At 36.3% G+C, this 26715-nt stretch overlaps 1 protein-coding gene and 1 long non-coding RNA gene across 6 annotated transcripts; both read right to left on the bottom strand.

The window, feature by feature from the left end:
- Positions 1–1040: 1040 nt before the first annotated feature.
- LOC136221887 (uncharacterized) lies at positions 1041–3830 on the bottom strand. The gene is made up of 2 exons (XR_010685356.1): positions 2006–3830; positions 1041–1934 (listed from the first exon to the last, which is right to left on the bottom strand). It is a non-coding gene; the product is annotated as an uncharacterized lncRNA (long non-coding RNA).
- Positions 3831–8381: 4551 nt separating this feature from the next.
- LOC136223682 (outer envelope protein 39, chloroplastic) lies at positions 8382–26054 on the bottom strand. 5 transcript variants are annotated; one of them, XR_010686073.1, is made up of 12 exons: positions 25737–26051; positions 25558–25627; positions 25445–25480; positions 25209–25353; positions 24935–25093; positions 24737–24807; positions 24579–24657; positions 24299–24414; positions 14183–14330; positions 11442–11511; positions 11011–11288; positions 8382–8859 (listed from the first exon to the last, which is right to left on the bottom strand). XR_010686073.1 is itself a non-coding variant. In XM_066011803.1 (11 exons), the coding sequence occupies exons 1-11, from the start codon at positions 25768–25770 to the stop codon at positions 11131–11133; spliced, it is 1086 nt and encodes a 361-aa protein (XP_065867875.1). In that variant the 5' UTR covers positions 25771–26051; the 3' UTR covers positions 10817–11130. The 5 variants fall into 5 exon arrangements, 2 of the variants coding, with proteins under 2 accessions (XP_065867875.1, XP_065867876.1); XM_066011803.1 differs by lacking the exon at positions 8382–8859 and having other exon boundaries at positions 10817–11288; XM_066011804.1 differs by lacking the exon at positions 8382–8859 and having other exon boundaries at positions 11152–11288; positions 11395–11511; positions 25737–26053.
- Between the last annotated feature and the right edge of the window lie 661 nt (positions 26055–26715).

Genomic DNA, 26715 nt, shown 5'->3' with positions numbered 1-26715 from the left:
GGGTGTATCAAACCACCCCTGAGTGGGCACTGAGAAACGCCATTTTCCCTCATTTATGGGATTGAGGCGGTTATCCCAATAGAAATAAAGACCCCAAGTAGCATGGTGTCATTTTATTGCAAACAACAAAATGGTGAAAGGCTCAAAGAAAGCTTGGATGGCCTTGAAGGGAAAAGGCTTATGCCCGAATAGCCGCATATCATAATCAAAATACCAAACTGGTGGAACTGAATAAAGGAGATCTGATCTTGCGGAAGGCGGACAAAATTCAATCGGTGAATGGAAAAGGCAAATTAGGCGTAACCTGGATGGGGCTTTATCACATTGCTGCTAAAATTGGACCAACCACTTTCAGGTTAAAAGAAATGAATGGACAAGAAGTACTGCAAACTTGGAACGTCCAGAATCTCGACAAATATTTTACAAAGTAAATGTAATTGAAAGGTCTTGAGCACTCTTTTTCCTTGAATAGGGTTTTTCCTCGTTGGGGTTTTCCTATTATAAGGTTTCAATAAGGCTCACAGAAAGGCCATTATCCATTGTAATAAAGGCAAAAGCATTGCTCCATTAATAAACTAATCTTTGTTATCAATTCTATGTATCATTTTGTTTAAGGAGTTCGTTGGCATACATAAATGTCTTTATACAAAAGGTGGAGGAACAACAGAACAAATGTACAAAGCAAAATGTCCTCCTAAAAAGAACCCTTAAAAGCGGGTCTAACAAATCCCATCAAGGGCGGATTCTTTTCCTAGAGAAAAGAAATCCTAACAAAAGCCCCATTAAGGGCGGATCTTATCGAAGTCCCATCAAGGGCGGATTCTCTTCCCAGAGAAGAGAAATCCTAACAAAGTCCCATCAAGGACAAATTCTTCTTTCCCAGAGAAAAAGAAATCCATAGCTTACCATAAGCTTCTTAGGGGATGGTTGGCCACATACCCTAATAATATGGAGAAATCCTAAGTAAACCAGATTCTAAAAAATTACAAGCTAAAAGATATATGCTAAGTAAAAATGAGGAACTGGAAGAAAAGGATCCGTGTGAGAAGATATAATTATATTTGAAAAATATAAAAATATTGTACTTATTACAGTAAGCATCAGAAGCCTCAAAATCAAAAGAAAAATACAAGTTCTACTCCTCATAGGGGGTTGAGGGAAACATTGGAGGCAAACACATGAGCTTCAACACCAGCCTCAAGTATAACATTTGCAGGGCGAATCTCCTCCCCTTCCTCAGATGCGTCCTTCGTCTGGATAGTTGAAGATGGAGGAGCACCAAAAATCTCTGCCTCAATAGCACCCGTCGGGTTCTCCAGGGTGCCATACCGTCAAGCTTCTTCCTCGGAGAGAATCTTTATATCGGGCTCCACCAGGTCAACTCTTGGGTTATCCCGCCTATAGGCAACACTCATCCTCTTACCAAAGTAAGCCGCCCTGAGGCCAAGAAGCACCTCTTGATCCGCCAATTTCTTGACCAGGTCAGCCTTCTCCGCTTCTAACCTAGTCTTCTCCTCAGTCAAAGCCTTGTTTTGATTAGCTTGAGACTGCGCAAGGATGGTAGCAGCTTTATGGCTCACCGGCTCCGCCATTAGTTTGTCCCTCAACTTGACGATATCCGCAACATAGATGGCAGCTTCGAGCATAACATCCTTCACGCCTCTAAGGTGGTTGTAAGTCCACACCAAAAGCCATAGGCATCAGAAATCAAATAAAACGTACTAAAAGCTAGAGGAAAAAGACAAGTACCGCAAAGGACTTTTTAATGGCCATGTTGAGCTGGCTCATAGGTGAGTACTTGATCGAATCTTCCACCACCCTAGGAAGTTCCCTCAGATCTTCGTGGACATCATCCAGCACCCTGCTATATATAATATGGTGACATCCGGGCCATAAGCCCCGACCCAATAACGCCCTAGATGGGGCTTCTCTTCCTAGAAAAAAACAAGGAGATAGAGGTTAAAAAAGTAAAATAGAAGAAAAGGAAAAGGTGATGGGGACTCACTGGGAAAGGTTGCATAATAGGGGGTTTCCTAACACCACTCGACGGATTTTGAGAACCGCCACTTACACCGCCCTCGTGAATGACAAAGGAACCAGATTTCTGGCGTTTCGAAAGAGGAATGTCCTCCATATTGATGACAACCGCCACATTTGTTGTCGGCCGCTTTTCTTTAAGCTTCACCTGCTTCATCCAGTTCCGCCTCTCTGCATGCACATTTGATATGTTAGACTTCCCCCTGCAGAAAAGAACATATGGAGAACATGTTAATAACGGAAGAGAGTGGGATTACCTTCCCCAAGTTGTTAAAAACTGATGCAACTGATCATGTCTCCTTCCTTTACGACTAGCTGTACCTCCTTTGTGATAAATTCAAGGGCCTCAATATATGCCCGGGACCCATTAGGGACAGAACGCATAAGGTTCATAAGATCATGCCCAGGGACATTCAAAACATATTTTAAGCCACGACCCTTGGGTTTAGGGTTGTAATTCCAGGAATTAATGAACGCCTTCCTGTTCTTTGATGAAGAAGGCGCTACTCCAGTCATGGACATTGGAAATTTTGGAGTGGAAAGGGGCGTATCCGGATCCTAGCTTCAACATGAAGGTCACGCAATCCTCAAACTTGCGGATGGTTAATGAATGGAGGGCACGAAACACCCGAGGAGTGATAGATGCACCAAAGTTATGCACAAGGTACGCATCATACAGCACGTCTCATTAGGGTGCAACTGGCTGATGGGATTATTGAAGAACCTAAGGATATCCCCGACTACGTCAGGAACTGGGTATTCAAAACCTAGGTCTATGTGGCTGACATAGGTGGTGAAATAGCCCCTAGGCGGACGTGAAGCACGTTGTTCGGGTCGCGGAATTAAACATTATAATTTCCTCAGCCATGAGTGGGTTTCTTTCAAAACGTCCACCATGAACTGGGTGACAGTGGAATAGCTTCTTTCCGTTCTAGGAATTCTTATGCCCAGATTCCTGGGGATTGAGGAACTGGCCCCTTCCCTAGAAACTGGTAAATTTCCAGGTATAATTGGTGTATTTTCTACTATAAATAGAGGATTATCAGATTCAGTGGAGGAAGAACAAGGGGAAATGGGCTCTAATTCACGAGTTTGTTCAGTACTCATTTCTAAGAAAAGTCTAGAAAAACAAAGAAATTTCGTAGAAGAAGACGCGAAAAAACGAAATAAAGGTGGTGGAAACTTGTATGAACTGAGTTTTTGCAAGATGTGAGTATGATGAAAAGCACTTGGAGCATAAAGCAAATGGTGGAAAATGAGCAAAAGAGTGAGCATGAGTTCTGTTCGTAAGAAAATAAGGAGTAGAAGAAGAGGGAAGAAGGGGAAGAGGCCCTTATGAATCTAATAGCACAAAAAACGAGGCCTGAGGTGGCAGCGTAGCAGTGGCATAGGACAAGACACCTAGCAGGTAGTAGGGTCACGGCGCAATGATGGAAGAAGCTAAAGAGGCCCTAAAGGACCAAATTACCTTCAAAGGGGGGCTTCTAATAACATCCGGAAAAGCCCCTAGGACGTAAACTGTAAAAACCCATAGAAGGAAGGATCAAATAGTAAAGAGATTCCGCTAAGAGAGATTCGCAAGGCGGATCTAAGATATACGCCGTGGAAGCCCAGTAGCAGGGACCCGCCTTATTATGGAGATCCGTATCCGGCAGGTGAACATAAAAAGGTCTCTCGGGGCGAATCCACCCAGAGGTCTCTAAACCGTTGTCAAAGAGAAATCTTCCACATTAATGATACTAACAGCTCCATTAATACTGAAACCATCAAGCATAAAGGGGGGATTATTATGATTGTTATCAAATCTAATATAAATAACCCTACTACAAGGTGAATGAGGTACACATTATTCTAACTCTATTTTGTGATTACAGATTATTCTCTCAAGGATATTACTGACTTAGGCATCAGAGAGTCCTTGGTCGATCCAAATAGCGCCTCACATGGACGTAATCTGATGAATGAAAATCGACAAGATATCACCGTCCTTGGCTTGGGCGCAAGTCAAGGGCCGCACACCCTCGTGCCCCTATAAAAAGGGCACGATCCCCGAGATGGAGGATGCACATTTTGAACGAAAAAACTTTCAGAGGAAAAAAAGGAGAATTTGGAATCGAAACACTAAAAAGAATTGATCCCAAGCTTAGCATTTAGTGGTTTTTGGTCCGTTTTTATGACCAAATTAGCTTTCATATTTATTTTTATACATTTTTGCACTTTCTAACCGCTTAAATTATGTTTTTCAACCTGTATTCTAGGGTTTTCTACTTAAAATTGCATTTCTTATAATAAGTTATTTTATTCTTTCTTGAATAAAGAGTCAAATTCATCCTTCAACTTGGCATGAAAGGTCAATTTAGCTTAAATTGATATTTGGGTATCAACCCAATTCTTAAAATTGGCATGTGGAGTCAAATTAACCCATGACCAAATAAGCCCGAAAAGTATAATATATTTTTGATACCTGAACTTTATTCATGTTTGTATTTTGATACATAAAAAATATTATATTATGCACAACCGCATAACGCTTTAGCGTCGGCGCATTTCTTTATGTGCCAATGCAGAATATCGACGCACTAATACTATTTTGAGGGGTTTAGTGAGCTTTTTTTGTCTGTGTTTCGAGGAGCTTCTATCAAAATTAATTGTTCGTGACCCATTCTTCTGTTTCGAGGGATTTTTAGAGATTTCTTTTTATTAATACAGTTTTGACCTTTATTTATTTTTCTCACATTTTATTACTTAATAGAATTATTTCATTAGCAAAAAGAATTAACAAATAATTTAATAGAATTAAAATTATAAATTCAATTTTTATCCAAAATTGGCTACGTTCTTTTTATAAATAAAATAGGGCAAAGTACAAAAACAATGATCGTGGTTTGTCTTATATGCAAATATAGGTCTATGGTTTAAAAGTTTGCAAATAAAGGTATGTGGTATGCTCTTTTTACAAAACAAAATATTTGAAACTACGCTGTTAAATTCTGATGACAATCAAGAGTATTTTTAAATTTTTTTTAAATTACATTTATATATTAACAAAACACAGATCCCAATATTAAATTGCAACTTTGTAAAATGAACTTTAATATCAATTTAGTTCATAAACTGCCAAATTAGTAAAAACATAAAATTTTCACCATATGATTTATTGTTTCGATTTAAGGAATAATTTTTTAGAGGCTTGTGTTTTATCGATATGTAAGAATATTTTTTTAAGATAAAAATACATTTAATTATAATCAGAACATAAATATGTAATTGAAATACTTTGTTTTGTAAATAAAACATACCATAGACCTTTATTTGTAAACTTTTAAACCACATGCCCCTGTTTGCAAATTGGACAAACCATATGCATTTTTTCGCATTTTTTCCAATAAAATATATCCGAAATTTATTTGTTTCATATGTTATTACTTAATATTATTAATTTCATCAACTAAAAATTTGGAAAAAAAGTATTTGAAGAAATAAAAGAATAAATTTCATACATGTGTCAATGCATAATATCGGTGCACTAATACTATTTTGACGGTGTTTTAAAAAATATACTATTTTGAGAGATTTAGTGATGTTTTTGCCTCTGTTTCTAGCGTTTCTATCAAAATTAATTGTCCGTGCCCACACTCCTATTTCGAGGGATTTTTAGAGATTTCCTTTATTAGTATGGTTTCAACACCTTTTAAGTATAAAAACAGATTTCAGATATCAAAATGTAAACATGATGAAGTTTAGGTATAAAAAATATATTATAGTTTTAGGGTTGATTTGATCATAGGTTAATTTAACCCTTAATGCCAACTTTAAAGACTGAGTTGATACCCAAAAATTGATTTGGGCTAGATTGACCTTGCTTGCCAAGTTTAAGGGCCAATTTGACCCTTTGTTCATTCTTTCTTGGGTTAAGGTGTAAAAATACCCCTAACGTTTTGGGTCAGGAGCAATTTTACCCCTAACGTTTAAAACGGTGCAATTTTGCCCTTAACGTTTGTAGCCAAGAGCAATTTTACCCCTAACGTTGGTAATTTGGGTCAATTTCAGAAATAATTCATCAAACTGTCTTCTCGGTCATGAATCTTATCATCTACACTTCACATGTGCGTCATTTTATCAGTAACAAATCATAAACATATGTTGGGATGTGAAAAAAATAAAAAAAATAATAAAAAATATACTGTCTTTTGTACGAATTGGACAAAAAAATTCAAAAAATTCACCGAATTTATAAATATTAATCTCAAATTCTATTATTAAATTATAAAAAACATGAAATACTTTTTTTAGAATGAATTGATATGCAATTGGTACAAAATAATGAACAAAAATATCTGTGTTTTATAATAGTGTCTGAAATTAACCCAAATTACCAACGTTAGGGGTAAAATTGCTCTTGGCTATAAACGTTAGGGGCAAAATTGCACCGTTTTAGACGTTAGGGGTAAAATTGCTCCTGACCCAAAACGTTAGGGGTATTTTTGCACCTTAACCCTTCTTTCTTTTACATATTGTAATTTCCTACGATGAGCAATGATGCAACTTAGCTAGTTCGGGAAATAACATTTACAAAAAAACGAATATCATTCTTAAATCCTATCACATTAACAATGATCTGCCGAAGATACGTCCATGATTAAATGTGTGTGGTTAGATTAATTTTGAAGTGTTTTTAAGCTTTTTAGTGATAAAAAAGGGTTGTGGGAATACGCATTCGAAAATTTTAGCAAACGAAGGTTATGGGATGAAACGATTTCGTTAGAAATGGTTAGAAATGAGATTCTATCAGTAAATAGCATTCTGTAACGAATCTAATCAGTCGGAAAAGCTGCTAGAAATTGATTTTGAGGTTCTGCACGAAACTTTTTCGTCCGAAATGGTTAGAATTAACTGTTGGTAAATAAGGTTCTATGACGAATCTAGTCCATTGATAAAGTTGATGGAAATTGATTTTGGCCCATTTTGGGCATTTACGGAGGTTTGGATATAGCCTAGGTTTTTTTGTAGGTCATTGGCATATTAAATATTTATTGATATTTCGTGTAATTTGGGTTATTATACTTTGTTTTGGCTTTCGGATGACTTGTTTTTTTATCGAATCGGGTTTTAAAAGCGAGAAAGGAAGGTTTTCAAATAAATTTAAAACCTAAAAGGATACGTAATTAGACCATTTAGTGCTTAATAGTATTGAGTGCGAGACTGGTGGTTCATCAGGCATTTATTGGGGTGCCTAGCCACGTTTTTTTGTGAAAATGCTAGCCTTCCCATAACTTACCCAAGTTTCCGAACCCAATCGGTCTCCCACAAGGAATTCGGTTACATTTTGTTAATCATTTGGGTGGAGACTCTACTAATCTCCAAACTCCGATCCCGCTAAGTTGTTTGATTCCCGTATTGAACTTAGTTTCAATAATAGTCATTCCACCAACAGTTTCGTCCATTCATGTCTTCCAAACGAAGCTTGATTACATTATTCTTTTTTGTATTGCATTGCATATTCATTATACAAACATTTTGGGTAATTTTCATGAAATTTCTATCGAGGTCCATTCGTCACTCAAAAGAAACTAGCGTAAATACTCCCTTATAATCAAGTTCCAACTATTTTATTCCACTCGATAGGGGTAGTTTGGGTTTCTTCGCAAGATCCTTTTGTTCCAAGCCCACATGTAGTAGCCTAAGAAGTTTCCCTTAGGATTCACCAGTTATGATGATTTTGATATGATGTATGTATAACTTATGTCTTCCATTTTATCGTGGTATGTGTCAATCCCAACATGGTTTAGAAAATGAATTTACGTGACAATGTAACCCAAGATGAAAAGATAAGGGCGTTATGTTTCTCGATCCGATATATGTGTCACCTGAAACCATTAAACCTAGGATAAATTTCATCAATGGTGTATAACCTTTGTTCCATTTCACACTTTGGTATACAACCTTCAATTTGTCTCACTAATATGTACGAACTTATAGATGACCTCCCACTTTAGTGTACAGCAGGTAAAAATGACCGGTCAACGCAAAGTCAACGTGCCACATCTAATATAAAATTACTTATATACCATTTTCTTCTCATTCCTCATTCTCCCTTTCCCTTTTCCTTTTCCTTTTCCTTTCCCTTTCTAACTCCTCTCTCTCCTCCTGAGAGCCTGCTTCACGATTTCACACTATCCTTTCTTCTCTTTTCTCGATTTCACTCTTTCTTGATATATTTATATATTATAATTATTTCTCATTCTAAGAAAGAAATGTTGACAAAAGCCAAAACTTATAATAAAGAAACAAAGGATAGTTTTTCTTTTAGCTTACTCACCTGTTACACAACAACTTATAAAACTTACATCCTAATTATACTATGGAATGGTGGTGTGCAAGGTCTAGATACAAAGCTTGCATCTCTTAACAAATTGCAAATGCCTTGTTAAATTTTCTAATCTTACATAGACCATTTATCAGAACGGTGTAAGTTATAATATTCAGAGTGAATTTCAAGTCGTTCATGGACTGAAAGCAAACAAGGGCTTAACTAATTTTGAGTTTGGTAAGAAAGTAGAAGGTTCAGATTCATTGATCCTCTCGAGTGTTTTCTCTGCGGAAGATTAGGATTAGGAAGATGATGATTATAACATAATATGCTGTCTGATTTGATCGGAGATTTAAGAGGGATTGAATCAGCCATCACGCAAATGTACATTGCATTAGTGTGTGTGTCTCCGCCGTTGTAGTAGCTAGAATCATTCCTCGATGTCCCATTCCCATTTCTGCAATTTTTTTTGTACATATTCGCATTCGATTCAACATCGTTCATCATCAAATCTGTAAAAAAAATTCAAATTTCAACAGCGTTCATCATCAATTGTAATATATAAATATGTCAAGAGAGAGTGAGATCGAGAAAAGAGAAGAAAGGATAGTGTGAATTTGTGAAGAGAGAGTCAGTTGTTGAGAGAGGTTTCTTTGTAGAAGCAGGTTTTTCAGGAGGAGAGAAAGAGGAGTTGGAGAGAGAAAGGGGGAAAGGGAAAGGAGGAAGGAGAAGAGAAGGGTATAAAAGTAATTTTATATTAGATGGTCAAATTTTGACTTTTTGACCGGTCAAACTGCTGACGTGGCACGTTGACTTCGCGTTGACCGGTCATTTTTACCTGCTGTACACCAAAGTAGGAGGTCACCTATAAGTTCATACATATTAGTGAGACAAATTGAAGGTTGTATACCAAAATGTGAAATAAGGCAAAAGTTGTACACCATTGATGAAATTTACCCTTAAACCTAAAACAACTAAAAATACATGACCGTGTTATATGAACGAAATCATGATTTTGCCTAGTAGTTTTGGTCGCACCAATTATTACCAAAACGCATGCTTTTGGTACGTATAAACTGACTCATGAATGTTTGGTTGAGTTGTGTTTCATAATGAGGATGGCTATAACCTGTTCTTAATGAATATAATGTCGAAAGAATATCGTTATAATTACTCTTTAGCCATGTTGGAATAACATGAACCATGTCAAGAGAAGCGAGGTTCATTTCTAGTAAAACGATCTAAGTCATAAATAAAAAGCCTTGTCAATTGCAAATAAGACCTTTCGTCTTTCTAAGTTGAATCGAGAAACAAGCTTTTACATTTGAGTTTGTGTCATTCTAAAAGAAACGAATGTGTTCTTTGATATAGCTTTGTCTCAAAGAATCTAAACCAAATGGAATGGAATGAGAAATAATAGAGGACCCTCAAGTTTCTAATTAGGTCGTAAAACAAAAATGCAAAAAAGAGTAACCAAAACAAAGTATGTTTTATTCGGACAAATGGTCATGAAATGATAAAAAGAAATGGTACGAATAAGGAACAAAGCCATCTTAATGAACACGGCTTGCTTAAAATGACTCATTCTTTATCTGAACCCGAGACATGTAAAATAAAAAAGGGTCACACCTAAATCTACAAATATAATTCGTCTCATGAGTCGATTTAAAATGATGCATTTAAGCAACGACCTCACCCGATTGGTGTAAGCCTTACAAAGCGTCCAAAATTCAAACGAGTCATATGATTGTTTTAAGGGAAAAGTACAAAAATAAACTTTATGACTACTTCTGTTTTCGATCGGCACCCTTGTGGTTTAAAGATTTACAAAATGGTACCTTGAAGTTCATTCCGTTAGCAAACACAAGCCAAATTGACTAACGGTGTTAAAAAAAGTCAAAAGTTAAAGAGAAAAGAGTTAATTTTATCCTTATATTTATTTATTTTATAAATTAATCCTCTTATTATCTAATTATCACAAACAAATCCCAAAATAAAAAATAAAAATCAATTACACCATCTCTCTCATCTCTCATCTCTTTTATTTTTTTCTTCTTTCTCTCCCCTCTTTTTTGTTAATTTCAATTGAATTAACAAAAGAAACTCTTACAAACTACTTCTCAGCATAATCAGAAAAGTAAAGAAATAACAGCCCTTAGTATTTCAGAAGTGGCACTAAGCTAATGCCTTAAGCTGGACGTTGTAGAAGAGGGGAAAAAAGGGTGAATTCATAGCATATTCTTTTCAAACCTGAAGAAAATAACGTCCATCTGTCCAAAGAGCAGCCTTCTGCTTTGTGACAACAGCAATGCCAGCACTACCGGCTGTGTAATAAAAGAGGGGATTTGGAGACACTAGTATAGAATTTGGGGCGGGTTTTGAAATTGGGGAAAATGGAACGAGGAAATGTGCTAGAGAGAAAACGAGTATAGAGAGAACGAGAAGATCGAGTAAGTGACGCTGTCAGCGTGAACGAAACATACAAAATGGTAATAAATAAGCATATCTTATCATATCATTGATGTAATAGAATTTGAATGAGACAGTAAAATAAATAGAATGTAATAAGACAAGCCAATTCTTATTGTCTCTGCACTGTGACTTGGATATCTAAAAGTGTGCAACTGTTTTCCTATCTAAAAAATAGCAAGAAAATTCCTTACATGTTGCTAGACGCTTGCAGTAGGAAAAATGCTTTGTTCGTTCCATACCATCGCAAGCAAGCAGCTCTCAACTCTTCACAGTTGTCAATTTAAACCAACCACAGGGAAAAAGCTGAAGTTTCATGAAATAAGGTTGCTGATGCCAAAGTAGAGAGTTTTCTGGTGAAATGCATTGATTGCATAATCAACCTGTAAGTGACCCATTGGAGATTTCAAGCGAAAGCCATAACCAAGCCCCATTCCAGATCCTGGTTTCCCCTGTCTCAATGCTGGATTTCCTGAAACCCAATATAACTGAATCAATGGTGTTGTGCTGTGCTGTGCTTCTTTTTTATGGAATTGGAAGATGAAAAATTTTACAACCATTTTTATGTAACATATTACCTAAATTGCATTGCACGTTATTTCCCAAGGCAAGAAAGGAAACTCACCAGGTACAAGACGGCCAGAGCCCAAATCTGTTCCACAGTCAAAAAAAACAACACCTTCCAACATCTTATTCTGCACAAAACAAGAAAAAGTGCTTGAAGGGGTAGCAATCTTGTTGACTTAATTACATTTCAATATTAAACTAAAAAATTAGCAAAGCATCAAATTGGTAACAGGGCGTAGCTATGTCACAATTCTTTTGCGATTAATATCAAGAACCAACAATCATATAAAGCTTTTTGATAAAAGACTAAAAATGAGTTTGCTTATACCACATTGTTTCATTGTATCTCTGAGTATCTCCAACATATTGACCAGACTCAGGACCTTCATATACAGACTAAAAATTCAGAGCATATGATTATGAAAAAGGGGCTACAAGATAATTCTAGAGTTATACTGTTTAGGATCATATTACCTAAATCTTAAGGAGTGCATAACCAAAAAGGAAATACACACACAAAGTATTCTAATTACGATTCTAGCTACCCAATATATGTTGACTAGCCCTACTGTCGATTCCTTCAATACCAAACTGCAAAATGAGGGAACTAGATTCAGCTACATTAGCTCACCGTTACATGGTTCCAGTCCAGAGCTTTGCATATTAGAAAAGAAACTCAGAAAAGTTAATCAAGCATAAGTTTTCCTAAATGTATGAACAATTAATAAGGTAAAAATGTTTGACAAGGACCTTGTAGTCATGATAGAGAAGAAAATCATGTTTTAGGCTCGGTTTCAACCCATCAGAAATAGCATTTCTTATCTTTCCTCTGTGCTTGTGCCAATAAGGATTGAGATGTATAGGAGTACTCATTTATCCAACTTACTAATAAGCTGAAAGAACTTTCATTTTTCATTTAAGGACAAGTCCTGCTTACTAATGAACGAGAAGAGGGGAAGAAATGTTATTTAGTTTTTGCATCTGTAGTTACAATACAAAGATGTTTGTGTGCATACATAATTAACTTTCTTGTACCACAAAACTACCATTCCATATGCTGTTTTCCTCTCCGTGCCTTTATTTCCTTACTTTGAGACAGTACTTCAAAGTTCAAATTTTCAAATGCTAGAATTAATTTTTATTCAGATTTCCAGCAAATTTTCATACTCCGTGCCCTTATTGCCTGTTTAATTGCCTACCCACTGCTGCTGATATCTTTAATTACACAAATTCTTACTATCAATACGACTAGCACCAAGGTTGACAATCGATGAAGGATAGAAATGTGGAGTACTAAGCTGCTAAACTATATTCAGTCAAGATTTCAATAAACTACAGAGCCTTTGGACATGGTACATATTCAATTCCAAAGCAATCGAAGCAATCAACCAAGTAAGGTTCCAAAAGGAAATTATGTTAGGGCAAGCAAGAAAACCTTAACAGCTATATATATTAATTGGCAGTTTTTCATAGACTATAAAAACATAGATTGGTAAATAATGAGAAAATAATCAAACTATTGTAAAAATAAATGCAAATGGTACTCACTGATTTATTCTACCATGCATTAGAAGCATGTAGAGCAAAAGGAACTCTATGCTCAATAATGCTAAGAAGAATTCAGTAGCTGTAGAGAGGAAAGCTGATGCAGTGAGAGTGAAGGGAATAGCTGAAAAATTGTGAAGAAATGGGAGTTGAAGTCATAAGGCATGGATGCCTGGTGGAAGACAGTCTTGGCCAAAACTGAGAAATACAGCATGTACGTTTGGTAAAATGTAATGGGCTTTGTAATGGAATGCCCATTATATTGAAGGGTCATTACCATATTTGGTTGCATATTAAAATTTTGTTGTAATGGAATGACAAATCCATAGATTAAATTTTGTTTAACAACTATTGTAATCCCTATTACATAAAAAAAAAAAAAGCTTGAGTTCTCATTACATCCAAAACATGTAATTCTAATTTCTATTTTTAAAGTTCCACACCTAACCTCTCATTTGTCAAATCTCACTTCTCATCATTCTCAAAAACGTAAAAACTAGAAAAACTGAAAACGAAAAAAAAAACAAAAAAAATGTGAAAAATGAAAAATGAGAAAATAGAAAAAAATGGTGAAAATGGAAAACGAAAAAACGAGAAAAATGTAAAAAAAAATAATATGAAAACACGGAAAACTATATACTAATTTCACGTTTTTCATGTATATTTTTGTTAATTTTAATTGTGTAAATAAAATTTTGCGATTACATTTAACTAAGCAAACATAAGTATTGTAATGGTAATTATATTTCATCATATTTTTCTTTTATTTGTCAACCAAACATGTAATGGAATCACTATTCTATTCCATTCCATTACATTACAACTTTGATTACATTACATTGCATTACGACACACTAGACGGACCCTGAGAGTTTTCTGCCCAAAATTTGTCTTCTGCGTTTTTTATTTTTAAATTTCAGTTTAATTTCCGTTTTTCCATTAGCAAGGCTAATAATGTCTTTTGTGTATTTCTTTAGTTTCCCTAGCTATAAATAGGGTTTAAAACATATTTTGAATGAGATTTTTGCCGTATTTGAGATTGAATAACAAATCAAAAAAACATTTCTCTATTTTCTTCCTATATTTCTTATATTTGTAGAATCAACATGTTTACAGAATTCTAACTTTCTCGCATTCAATTGAATCAACAACAAATTGCTAGCAAAATCTGTTTCTTTCGCTACATCAAAACTCAAAAGCTATACGTAGACATGCCAATAAAATACCCTGAAAAGTGATGAAGGAATTGTTTACCAAAGGAATTGTTACTTCATTATTTGCAACAAGACATGATCTCCCAGATCCAATAGAACCTTCACCATACCCTCTCACACTGCCAACACCACCAATAGCAAACGCTTGATAAGGAGCCATGTCCCCTACTATGGAACCACCATTCAAGCTGTAGTAAAATGAGGAAAAGGTGATGCAAATGAGCAAAGGATAATGTTAAGTTATTGGTTACAAAAATAATAGCCTGATTATTGGCCAATATATAAAGCACAAAGTAACATTATATATATATACGGAAAAAGCATTCCAAGGCAGAAAGATCTTTTAATTTTTTCTTTTTTTTTTGTTGTTGTTGTTGATTAAGCTCCTCATCTTTAAATTTGACACATTGACCCCTCGATCAATTATAATTGCACCTATAATAGGTATATGAATCAAATCTGCTTCTTGAATACGTGGAAAAATATTAAACCTGCAAAACCATATATAGCTACCGCGTTACTAACTTATTCATTGGAGCACAAAGATGGTCACAGGCTCTGCTGCAATTCTTATATTTGCAGTCAGTGCCAAGAATCGAACTTACACAAAGAGATTATCATCCTATTACCCTTTTCATTGACATCAATCATGAATTGTATTTTTGTGATTACACTGTTCTAGGATTATCAAGAGGGAGATAGTGTTCAAATATCAATCATTTAACCTATTAAGCTGGCCTTAAACATAACATTTCCTATCAAAAGAATGTGGAAAAGTATAATATATTATGATTGATTAGTCGATTTGCACCAATCACAGACATTCCCAATGAATAAAATATTTAATGGTAGTTGAAATAGCATGGGCTCTGACTATATACTCAACATGTGCTGCATTGAATCGTATATGAACTCAATTAGAATAAAAAACCTTAACGTATAAGATAAGAAAACAAGCAAGCTATCTGCACTAGTTAAGAATCTCAACTTGAACTATATTTGTCTGAATTCTGGAAATGTTCCTTTGATCGGAATGTTGTATGTTATTGGAGATTAGAATTGCCAACCTAGCTACAACTATTTGCCAGTTTCTTGAAGATGAAGAGCATGAGTTCAAGCAGTTATAACTAGAGAGTTTTAGGAATCTTAGATCGAAAATTTCGATAGTAGACATCAGAGACTGATTTCTATAACATGTTTCCTAGGGCATGTTGTTGACGTATGAGTTATTAGTTGGTGTTAGAATTCTTGTTTAGTTCCTTTTCCTATTTAGTCTCTTGTATAGTTGTCCTACCATATGTTATGGATCCAAAGCAACCCAAACCTTTGCAAGTTTATAAACAGTTCTCACATGGCAGAAATAAGAAGTTTGTTATTTAATTTTTAGTTATTTGTGTCTATATTTCAGTTTGCCAGTTTCCTTGTAATAACTGTAAACAAGCAGTTATGTGTGTTTTGGGTTGAATTAAATGCAGAGGAACAAAGGAAGAATACCTAAGTTCCATTTCATCAAGTAAAACTCAGAGATCTGAGGTTCTCTCTTTAATTGATCCTCAATATTTAGAATCATAGGTTCTAAAGGCAGAAAACCTAAGAAGAAGAAGGTAGAGTTACCTAGTTGTAGACCCATAACTAGATCACTAACTCGGGACCATAACAACTTGGTATCAGAGACAGGAGTTATGGGCGACATAAGGGGATTACAGCAACAATTCGAAGCCTTCATGGCACGATATCAGGAAGATCAAGCGAGACAAGAGGCAAATCAAGCACGACCGGAGGTTAGATTAAACGACTTGGCAAACGAGGTCGCATCAGCTTCAGCTCACTCCGAGGGACGCTACAATGAAGAGACCAGTGCTAACAGAGGTCACAGAGATCGTGATCAGAATAGAAGTACAGGAACTTCGCGCAAACCCAAAATCGAATTCCCTAAGTTCGATGGCAGCGATGACCCACTTCCTTGGTTCAGTCGTTGCGATTACTATTTTCGCCACCAAAACATTCCGGAAGAGGAGAGGATCGGAACGGTGGTCGCACATTTGGATGGAGACGTCCAATTTTGGTTCCTGAAATTGGACAGGGACAAACCGAATTTGCAGTGGGATGAATTCAAAAACCTCTGTCATCTTCGTTTTGGTCCCATATCTCATGGCAACAATTTGGGGGAATTGTCGAAATTGCGCCATAGGTTGTATGAGCGGAGGAAGTATTGGCAACAAAAACCGATTTTTTCTTCCCAACATCAGCCTGATTCAGTTCCAGTGAAACAGGAACCCCATCCATCTGGGTATTTCAAGAAGTTATCCAAGGCAGAAATGGAAGAAAGGAGGGCCAAGAATTTGTGCTTTAATTGTGATGAACGATTCTCACCGGGACACCGATGTAAGAAATTATTTTGGATTGAAGGATTAGAGGAATCAGAATTTGAAGGGGAAGAAACAGAAGGGGTACAACCGATTGAAGAACCTAAGGTTTCCATCCACGCCATTACTGGAAACCATGATGCTGGTTAAGGGTTCTTTGAGCAATCACCCTCTCCATTTTAATCGATTCCGGCAGCACTCATAATTTTTTGGATGTAACGCTGGCAGATTCTTTGGGTTTGAAGCGACAAAATTGGAAGAAAAATATTGTTGTTACAGTGGCCAATGGAGAGCGGATACAGAGTACATGTTTTTTGCATTTCAATTCCCTTAATTATCGCTGAATATAAATTTTCTGTAGATTTTTAATTGCTTCCCTTGGGAGGAATTGGGGCAGTATTGGGAACTTCCTTATCAATGAGATTTGAAAAGTGGGGCCAGCAAATTGAATTTAAGGGAGAAATAAAATATTGTGCATTGGGAGGGTTTTATCTCCAGCGGATGCTTCTTGGGAGGATGTTGTTCATATGACTCAACAATTCCCTAACTTCTCGCTTGAGGACAAGCTCGTTTTCGAGGAGGAGAGTGATGTTATGGATCCAAAGCAACCCAAACCTTTGCAAGTTTATAAACAGTTCTCACATGGCAGAAAGAAGTTTGTTATTTAATTTTCAGTTATTTGTGTCTATATTTCAGTTTGCAGACAGTTTCTTTGTAATAACTGTAAATAAGCAGTTTCCTTGTAATAACTGTAAACAAGCAGTTATGTGTGTTTTGGGTTGAATTAAATGCCGAGGAACAAAGGAAGAATACCTAAGTTCCATTTCATCAAGTAAAACTCAGAGATCTGAGGTTCTCTCTTTAATTGATCCTCAATATTTAGAATCATAGGTTCTAAAGGCAGAAAACCTAAGAAGAAGAAGGTAGAGTTACCTAGTTGTAGACCCATAACTAGATCACTAACTCGGGACCATAACACCATATATAGGAATTTGTTCTGTATGATACTTCTACTACATAAGATTCTGTAATCTGTATAAATATCCTTCAAAAATTAAGGGGGTGTTTAGTTGCTGCTTTTCGACTTCCTGTTTGCCTTTTTATTTTGAAAAGGAGACTTTTAGGTGTTTGGTTAGACACCTCCTGTTTGCCTTTTGTAGTTGAAAAGTAGTTTTCTATAAAAGCAGGGAAACTCTGCTTTTTGGAAAAGCAGCATTTTCAAACAGCAAACAGCACGTAAAACAAACGGGCCCTAATATAAAAGTATTCCGCCTAATTATTTTCTACTTGGTATCAGAGCAAGGTTTAACCTAGCCGCATAACTTATTCCCTTTTTTTCAAAACCCTAGCCACATAACATATTCTACCATAACCTAGCCGCATATCAGAGAAAGGTTTAACCTAGCCACATAACCTAGCCGCATAACCTATTCCCTTTTTCTTCAAAACCCTAGCCGCATAACATATTCTGGCATAACCTAGCCGCATATCAGAGCAAGGTTTAACATCAAAACCCTAGCCGCACCATCCAATATGCCTCCTAAAACCGATGATGAAAAATTCTACCAGTGAGAAATTCTCTTGTGTCAACATTCAAGATATTCCTTTATCCATTCATGTAAAATTGGATGACTCTAATTATCGGGTTTGGTCAAAAAAATTGGAGATACACATAGTTGGAAGAAAAAAAATGGGATACATCAATGGGAAAGTCATTGTACCAACCACCAATAGTCTTGAATATGATGAATGCGAGGCTGAAAATGCATTAGTCAAGTCATGGCTCATTAATTGAATCAGCGACAATCTCATGTCACATTTTGTCCAGTTTGGGACAACCAAGGAAGTGGTGCAATCAAAAGGAGTTATTTGGATGCGTCTGGTTCTTCTCAAACCTATGAATTGATGAGTAAATCCTTTCGGTTGAACCAAAATGGCAAATCTCTTACTGAATACTACAACAAACTGAACTCGATCTTCATGGAACTCGATTACCGAAGGCCAATTGAGATAGAGTCTACATCTTCCTTGCAGGACTCAATCACAACCTAGACCAGGTCGTTAGTAGAATATTGGCTACTTCTCCTTTGCCAAGTGTTGAAGAAGCTTATTTTATGGTTCGTCATGAAGTCCAACGACAACTTACTATGGGAGCATAAATCCATTCTGAAGGTTCTGCTTTAGCTGCTCATATATATATACCTAAACCAGAATCCTCAAATGCTCAAGAACGTTTTTGCACTTATTGTCACAAGAGCAATCACATTGAAGACATTTTTTTGGAAGAAACATGGTTATCCAGAATGGTACAAACTCAAACAAGCTGAGAGAAAGAATAGGAAGACTACTCAAAATGTTGTTACAAGCAACTCGTTGCCTTCCGCCTCTTATGTTTCTAGGATGTCACCTCAAGAAGGTAATTCTTGTTTGTCTTGTGTTTTAGCCACCTCAAATGATTGGGTTATTGATTCAGGGGCGTCTGATCACATGACTAATAACTCTTGTATCCTCAGCTCTCTACCATCTCCACCTATTAAGCCTGTCCAAGTTGCTATTCTCTTTCTCCAAATTTTTCTATGTCAACCATGCTATTTGCTCCAAATCTCTCAAATAACCTTCTTTCTCTCAAATAACCTTCTGCCTCTACGCATTGTGTATTTCACGACAATCTTACAAAGATGACGATTGGCATTGGTAGGGAGAGGAGAAATCTACTACCTAGAGGGTAATAAAATGGAGATGTCTGTTGGTACACATAGTCTTCATGTGAAAAGTGGGAATTCTGATAGAGACAAAATTGTAATCTAGCATTATCGTTTAGGTTATTCATCTTTTTCATATTTAGAATACTTGTTCCCTCATTTGTTTAAGAATGCTTCAGTTACGAGTTTGCGATGTGAACAATGCATTTATGCAAAAAGTTGTGTTCCTTTCAAAGTCAACTCTAATAAAAGCACTGTTCCTTTTTCATATGTTCATACAGATGTTTGGGGGCCTTTTTCTACTACCTCTGCTTTGGGTTACAATATTTGTCTCTTTTATTGATGATTGCACTATAGTAACATGGGTATATTTGATGAAATCTAAGAGTGATGTTATACAGCTTATTCCTCAATTTTATAGAATGGAATCATTCTATAAAATTGGTGTCCCAATCAAAGTGATTCATTCTGACTAGGCCTGTAAATGAGCCGAGCCGTTCATGAACGACTCGGTGTTCGGCTCGATAAAAACTCGGCTCGGTTTATAAACGAGCCGCTCCGCTCGCGTACACGATTTAGAAGCTCGATTCGTAAACGAGCCGAGCTTGAGCACAACAAAGCTCGGGTCGCGAGCAGGCTCGGTTATAGGCTCCTAAACAAGTTTATGAACAAGCTCGTGAATAATATCGAAGGAGATGTTTAATGATAGATAGATCTATTTTAATTTATTGTTTAAAAGGATTAAAAGGAGATGTTTAATGTTTATGCATGTAAAATTGTATTTATTTCATTTGCTAAACATGCTATTATTTTATTTGATATTATTTTTTTGGCGAACACAATAAACGAACTTGTTCATGAACATGTTGAAGGAGCTAGTGAATAAAATAAATGAGCAGCTCGCGAGCTAAGCTCGTGAACAAGATAAACGAGTCGGCTCGTGAGCAGCTCATGAACAAACAAGCTTCTAAACTAGCCGAGCTCAAACAGAAATTTCAGCTCGAACCAAACTCGAAGCTCGGTTCGATTACAACCCTAATTCTGATAATGGTCGTGAGTTCATGAAACAATCTCTTCTTGCTTTCATGACACAACATGGCATACTTCACCAAACCACATGTACTTACACACCACAACAGAATGGTATAGCAGAAAGTAAGAATAGACACATTCTTGAAATAGCGAGAGCCTTATGTTTCACTATGCATGTTCCAAAAACTTTTTAGGCTAATGCTGTTGTGGCTGCTGTTTTTTTTCTTAATCGCATGCCTTCTCGTCGTCTTGACTTCCAAACTCCTTTGAGGATGCTCTCTAGATTTCACTCTATTCCTGCTTGTTTAAATATTTGTCCCAAAATCTTTGGTTGTGTCTGTTATGTTCATGTTCACTCCACACATCGTGATAAACTTGATCCACGGGCACTCAAATGTGTTTTCCTAGGTTATTCCAACACTCAAAAGGGATATAAATGCTTTCATCCACCTATGGATGTGGAGTTTTATGAAAATTAGTCATATTTTTCTGGGGATGTCACTTATTCCTCTTCAGGGGGAGATTAAGAGTAAGGAAGAGGAACAATTATGGTTAGCAGAAAAGAGATTTTGGCGGTATGATGAACATGGTGACTGAATCTAAGGGAGAGAGATTAGTTAGACTATTTTAACAAAAGTATTCTCGTAGAAATGGGACAAATCCTCCTCTCAATGATAATAACATGCCATCAGATGACTCTGAGGTAAATCTTCAGTTCCCTGAAAAACAATACTCTTGTTTGGATCAATCCGTTGTTCCGATTTCTTCTTCTAATAATGATCAGGTTAAAAGATATCCTACTAGTGAGCGAAAAGACCCAGATAGGTTTGGGTTCTCTAACTCTTCTAATATTGGCGACCCAATATCCAACTTCGTATCATATCATCGCCCATCTCAAGCAAATCTAATTTTTGCTCTCCCGTTATCTTCAGATTCAATACATAATAATTTTCAGAAAGCCTTAGGAGACCCAAAATGGAAGGTAACGATGGAAGAAGAAATGACAGCTCTTCAGAAAAATGCTACTTGGGAGATGTCGAATCTGCCTTAAGAAAAATAGAGTGTGGGTTGTAAGTGGGTATTTACAGTGACATACAGGTTAGATGGAACCGTAGAAAGGTACAAGACCACGTTAGTTACCAAAGTTTATACACAAACCTATGGCATCGATTACCAAGAGACTTTTGCTTCAGTGGAAAAAATGAATACTATTCAAGTTGTATTATCACTGGCAGCCAATTTAGATTGGTCATTGAGGCAATTTGATGTAAAAAATGTCTTTCTCCATGGTAACTTGACTGGGGAAGTTTATATGGATCCTCCTCCAAGATTTGATTTAGAAGAAGACAAGGTGTGTAGGTTGCGGAAGGCGTTGTATTGGCCAAAACAATCACCTAGAGCATGGTTTGGGAGATGAAGTTACGCCATGAAAAAGTATGGATTCAAACAAGCTCTCGACGATCATACTTTGTTTTACAGAAGAAACCATGAAAATATTACCATACTTCTTGTCTATGTTGATGACATGATTGTTACATGTAATAATGATAATGAAATAAAAAAGCTTCAGAATTACTTGGCTAAGGAGTTTGATACAAAGGATCTCGGAGCTCTAAAATACTTCTTAGGTATAGAAGTATCTCGGTCAAAGCAATGAGTTTTTCTCTCTCAACGAAAGTATATTTTGGATCTTTTAGCTGAAACCGGATATTCTACGTGCAAGCCAGTAGATACTCCTACTGAAGTTAATCATGGATTGTCCATCTATCCGGATCAAGTCCAACCAACAAAGAAAGGTACCACAGAATTGTGGGAAAATTAATTTATTTGACTCACTCTAGACCTGATTTGACGAGTGAGTGTCACATGAATGCAGTAAATTGGATCTTAGCCTAGCTCAAGTCTTCTGGAAAAGGTGTCATGTTCACTAAGAATGATCATCTAGATATTGTGGGATATACAGATTTTGCCGAAGACAAAACAAACAGAAAATCTACTTCAGGCTACTTATCATTTGTGGGAGGAAACTTGGTAACTTGGAGAAACAAGAAACAGAATTATCAAGTGCTAAAGAGTATCGTGCAATGCATCACGGAACAATCGAACTCACTTGGTTGAAGATTATCTTACAAGAACTTCGGTATGGACCAAAAAAAACCAGTCTTGTTCTGTGACAATATGACAGCCATTGATTGCAAATAATCCAATTCAACATAACAGAACTAAGCATGTAGAACTTAACATGAACTACATTAAAGACAATTTGGATTCTGGTGAAATTGAAAATCCATACAGGAAAAGTTCAGACCAGCTAGCAGATATAATGACTCACACGGTCTCAAGTAGTCAGTTCTATGAAACATTATCCAAGTTGGGCATGTGTAATATCTATGCACCAACTTGAGGAGAGAGTGTTGACGTATGAGTTATTAGTTGGTGTTAGAATTCTTGTTTAGTTCAACCATATATAAGAGTCTGTTCTATACTGTAATCTGTATAAATATCTTTCAAAGTATAATAGAAAAGTATTCCACCTAATTATTCTTACTCATGTTTATTACCCTTGGCATGATTTACATATACCACTGCATTTTGGTTCCCCATTTTCTGCTTGTTTTCAGGCCCGTTAAAATCTCCCATAACATCCATGCATAGTTGTGAAAGGCTATCGCTTGGGTCGCCTGAGGCGAGAGGCGACCCAGGCGTTCCTTCCCCCGCCTTCTCCACTGGAAGGCGGGCGTTATTCAGAAGGCGACCGCCTGGCTGCCGCAGGCGAGAGGCGGTCGCCTTCTGAACTTAGGCGGTTACTTATGGTTCTTAAAAAAAAAAAAAATTAGAAAGAAAGAAATATAAAAGGGATTTTAGGTTAAAGACATCGGAACCTTTGGAAGGATGGAAGAAAAAAAAGCAAAATAGCCACAACAGCACTGATCGATCCACACAGAAACTTCCTCTCCACCAACCAACGGCACCGATCGACATAAACAGGTACTGTCTCTGTTCTCCTTTCTTTTGTTTTTGTTTCTAATACTCTTCTCTGTTCTCATTTCTTTTATTTTCCTTTCTATAATCTTCTCCTTTCTTCTATTTTTCTTTTTTTCATCTTCATCCTACTGTTGTGCTGCCCAAATTTCTACTCTTTATTTATGATTCATGACTTATGCAAGTGTTGTGCTGCCCAAATTTTGTGATTTGTGTTATTATTACTAAGTTATGAAAGTTTAGGTGAAGTTTATGAAAGTGTGTGAAATGGAAGTGTGTGAAAGTTTATGCTAATGCTACTGTTAGGAAAGTTTATGAAAGTTTATGCTGCTATTATGAAAGTGTGTGAAAGTTTATGCAAGTTTATGCTACTGTTATGCAAGTTTATGAAATTGTGTGAACTGAAAATGTGTGAAAGTGTTTGCAACTCTATGAAAGTTTGTGAAAATGTATGTAAGTGTATGAATAGTAGCTTACAAGTGTAATTTTCCATATTTGCAGGCTTTTGGACATGAGTATTAGTAATTCTAATACATCGAAAGCGACAACAAGAACGAATCCTTGTTGGAAGTATGTGCAAGAGGTCAAGGCAGGGAAGTATGATGACATTGAGCTTGATGATGATGTTTGATATGTTATTAGGAATTAGGATCTTAGTGTTCGACTAGAAGTTTTATTTTGTTTTACAACTTTAGAAGTTAAACTAGTCAATTTGAGTTATGGTTTTATTTTTTGTTTTTTTCTAATTTGTTTGTCGCCTCAAGTGCGAGAGGCGGTCGCCTCGCCTCGAGACGATATTTTGCCCTTATCGCCTCGACTCGCCTTTCGCCTTTCACAACTATGCATCCATGCACAACTGTTAATAACAGCTATGCAACATCGTGGTGAAGCTCTTAGCCTAGTGGTTGAGAGTTTACCTATGACTAGGGAGGTCATGGGTTCGAATCACATCAGGATGGGGTGGGGTTTTTCTTTCTTCTTAATGTAAGCGCATTGTGCGCAAATTTAAAAAAAAAAAAACAGCTATACAACAACCATGAAAGTCAGAATACACACAAGCACATATATAGCTACCTTGTCAAGAAAAATGCTGGCCCAAGTTTAACTCCTCTTGTTGCAGTAAATTTGAAACGGTTAAAGATTAGCCACTTGGATAAAACAGGAATCCCTTGTTCTAATTGCATGCTGAACTGAATATTGGAAAGTAACTTGTAGTTAGCAAGAAAATACATGATTGAGACATTATTAATTTGTCAAGACAGTACAAAGAATGTGGTGTGACAGGGCTTTGTGGTGTGACGGAACTTGCGTGCAGCCAATAAGACTTATATAACAGAAGGGGAAGATAGTATACACGAGAAAAACTGTGATTGTTTGCCTTAGCATATTGAGATTCTTGCTTCAAGACAACCATAGAGTCATGGTGACTGCCACTGAAAAATAAATATTTTGCAGCAATGTTATTGAACAGTACATTAAAGAGTCGTAAATATTTAATATAAAGCCGCATACCTGCAAGTAACTGGAAATCCATCAAGATCACAAGTTATAGAGCGGCCATCATCATTTAGTAGGCGTACATGCTGCATTTTTAGATCATAACCATCACTTCCTGTATCAAATCCTACAAATAGTGACAGATGGAAATAACACAAAGAAGAACTGAACATCAGAAAAGAAGCAAATAAGTCCGAGTGAGTTTTGTTCAACCTCAAATTTAATGCTGGTTGTACTACTCCATTGAGAACTTGCAGGCTCATTCAGATCCAAGCCAACTGATAAACGAGACAAATTCACACCTCCACTACCTGAGCGGGAGAAATTTTCGAAGGGTCTACCATGTACTCCAATTTCAGGAGAAAGAGAATGCTGAGTCCAGTAGCGTAAACAGTGTTTGCAAATTTAAAAAGTTGATGAAACCAAGTTTGGTTAGTGAATTAATAAAGGCCTAGTTCAAATGCAGCTACGTAAAATAATGGTTCACCTGAAGTCTGAAACATTTTTGAGGAAGCCATTCAGGTCTTGGCCTCCGAAAAGCTACTAATACGTTTGAATCACAGAGTCCCTTATCCCATGATACATCCAGCTTTTCGCTCCCACCAAATAAATTCGGATGTTTGATACAAAGACTGAAAGGGAAATTATTCAGTTTATGTGCAAATATGTAGAATACGTTATTTGTGGTTAATAAAATCAAAATTAGCATGGATACATACATACCTTCCAATTATGAGTGAAAGCGGGCTGCCGGAATTCCTGCGACATATGGGTGAGAGAAGTGAAAATTTTGATAATATAATGAAATGAAACCTTTGAGAGAAAGGCGTAAAAACCTGAAAGGAGGAGGAAGCATCAAGGAAGCACATAGCTTATGGGTGAAATCAACATTCACATCAATTTTGGCTGTCTCATAAAAATACAATACAGGAATTAATTAAAAGTGAGATAATAATCAAAACGGTTAAAACTCAGCAAGCACATAACATAATTGTAACAAAAATGTGCTGTGTACCTTTGCCAGCATGGATGCTCTTCTGAGCTCCCATACTAATAATAATGGGACTGGGTCTGGGACATCAAACATCAAATTTTAAGGGAACTAACTTTGGAAACAAAGATTTTATGCTATTCTTTATTTGGGAATTTGGATGAGAGAAGGCTTGTGCAGAGGGACAAGACAGAGATTGCTTTCGATTGGGATTTTACTTGCACGTGCTGCGCCCTCTTCTCAAATCGATTGGGATTTCATCAATTCCGCTTTGCCCAAATAATATGCATGCCACAAAATGCCTTCTAAACTTTTACAAAACCTCAACTTTCAAAATATGGAGATAACTAATTTCACTGTATTTCTGACCAGGAACCGGACCTATCACAAGAATTTTTTATTTTTTTTAGTGGGGCGATAACTCTGAAAAGACAGATTTCCGCCTCTAAATTTATATAAAATGTAATTATTTAATTATTCGGTTGTAAAGAAAAAGTATAATTCATGCAGAAAATATGTTGCATATGTTTTAGAATGTTATTACATACTTCACAAATTAAATTAAAATATATTAAAAATAAAGTTCTTCATTGTTCCACTATAAAACTTTTTAGACAAGTACATGGGGAAAATGATGTATAAAGCACACAAAATAACACCGAGATGTCAAAATTGGTCATGATCCATTTAACGACCGCTGTGATTTCAGGTCGCTCCTAAGACTCAAACCCGTGACTTTTTGGTCACACGACAATAACGTTTACCGTTGCGCCAAGGCTTGCCCTCATGCTTTTACACCATAATTTAAAAATTCTAAACTTTGATTTATAAATCCTAAACTCTAGATAATATATCCTAGATTCCTAATTTATAAACTCCAATCTTTAAAATATATTAAAAATAATGATTTTATTAGTTTGACATAATTCAAAATTATTACTTGACGTAATTGTAGATAGTTTTTCAAATGTGAATTTATATGTAAATTTCCCTAGGATTAAAT

The sequence above is a fragment of the Euphorbia lathyris genome, chromosome 3, assembly GCF_963576675.1.
Source record: "Euphorbia lathyris chromosome 3, ddEupLath1.1, whole genome shotgun sequence".
NCBI lineage: Eukaryota > Viridiplantae > Streptophyta > Magnoliopsida > Malpighiales > Euphorbiaceae > Euphorbia > Euphorbia lathyris.
Note: the sequence above shows the minus strand (reverse complement) of the source record. Positions and strands in the feature narration are given on the sequence as shown.

Excerpts from the sequence above, each read along its gene's own strand:
- LOC136223682 (XM_066011803.1), bottom strand. The coding sequence starts at position 25,770 with ATGGGAGCTCAGAAGAGCATCCATGCTGGCAAAG. Across the intron at positions 24,415-24,578 it reads ACAATCACAGTTTTTCTCGT|TTCAGCATGCAATTAGAACA; the intron begins GTATACTATCTT and ends TCCAATATTCAG. Across the intron at positions 11,289-11,441 it reads CTCTGGCCGTCTTGTACCTG|GAAATCCAGCATTGAGACAG; the intron begins GTGAGTTTCCTT and ends ATTGGGTTTCAG.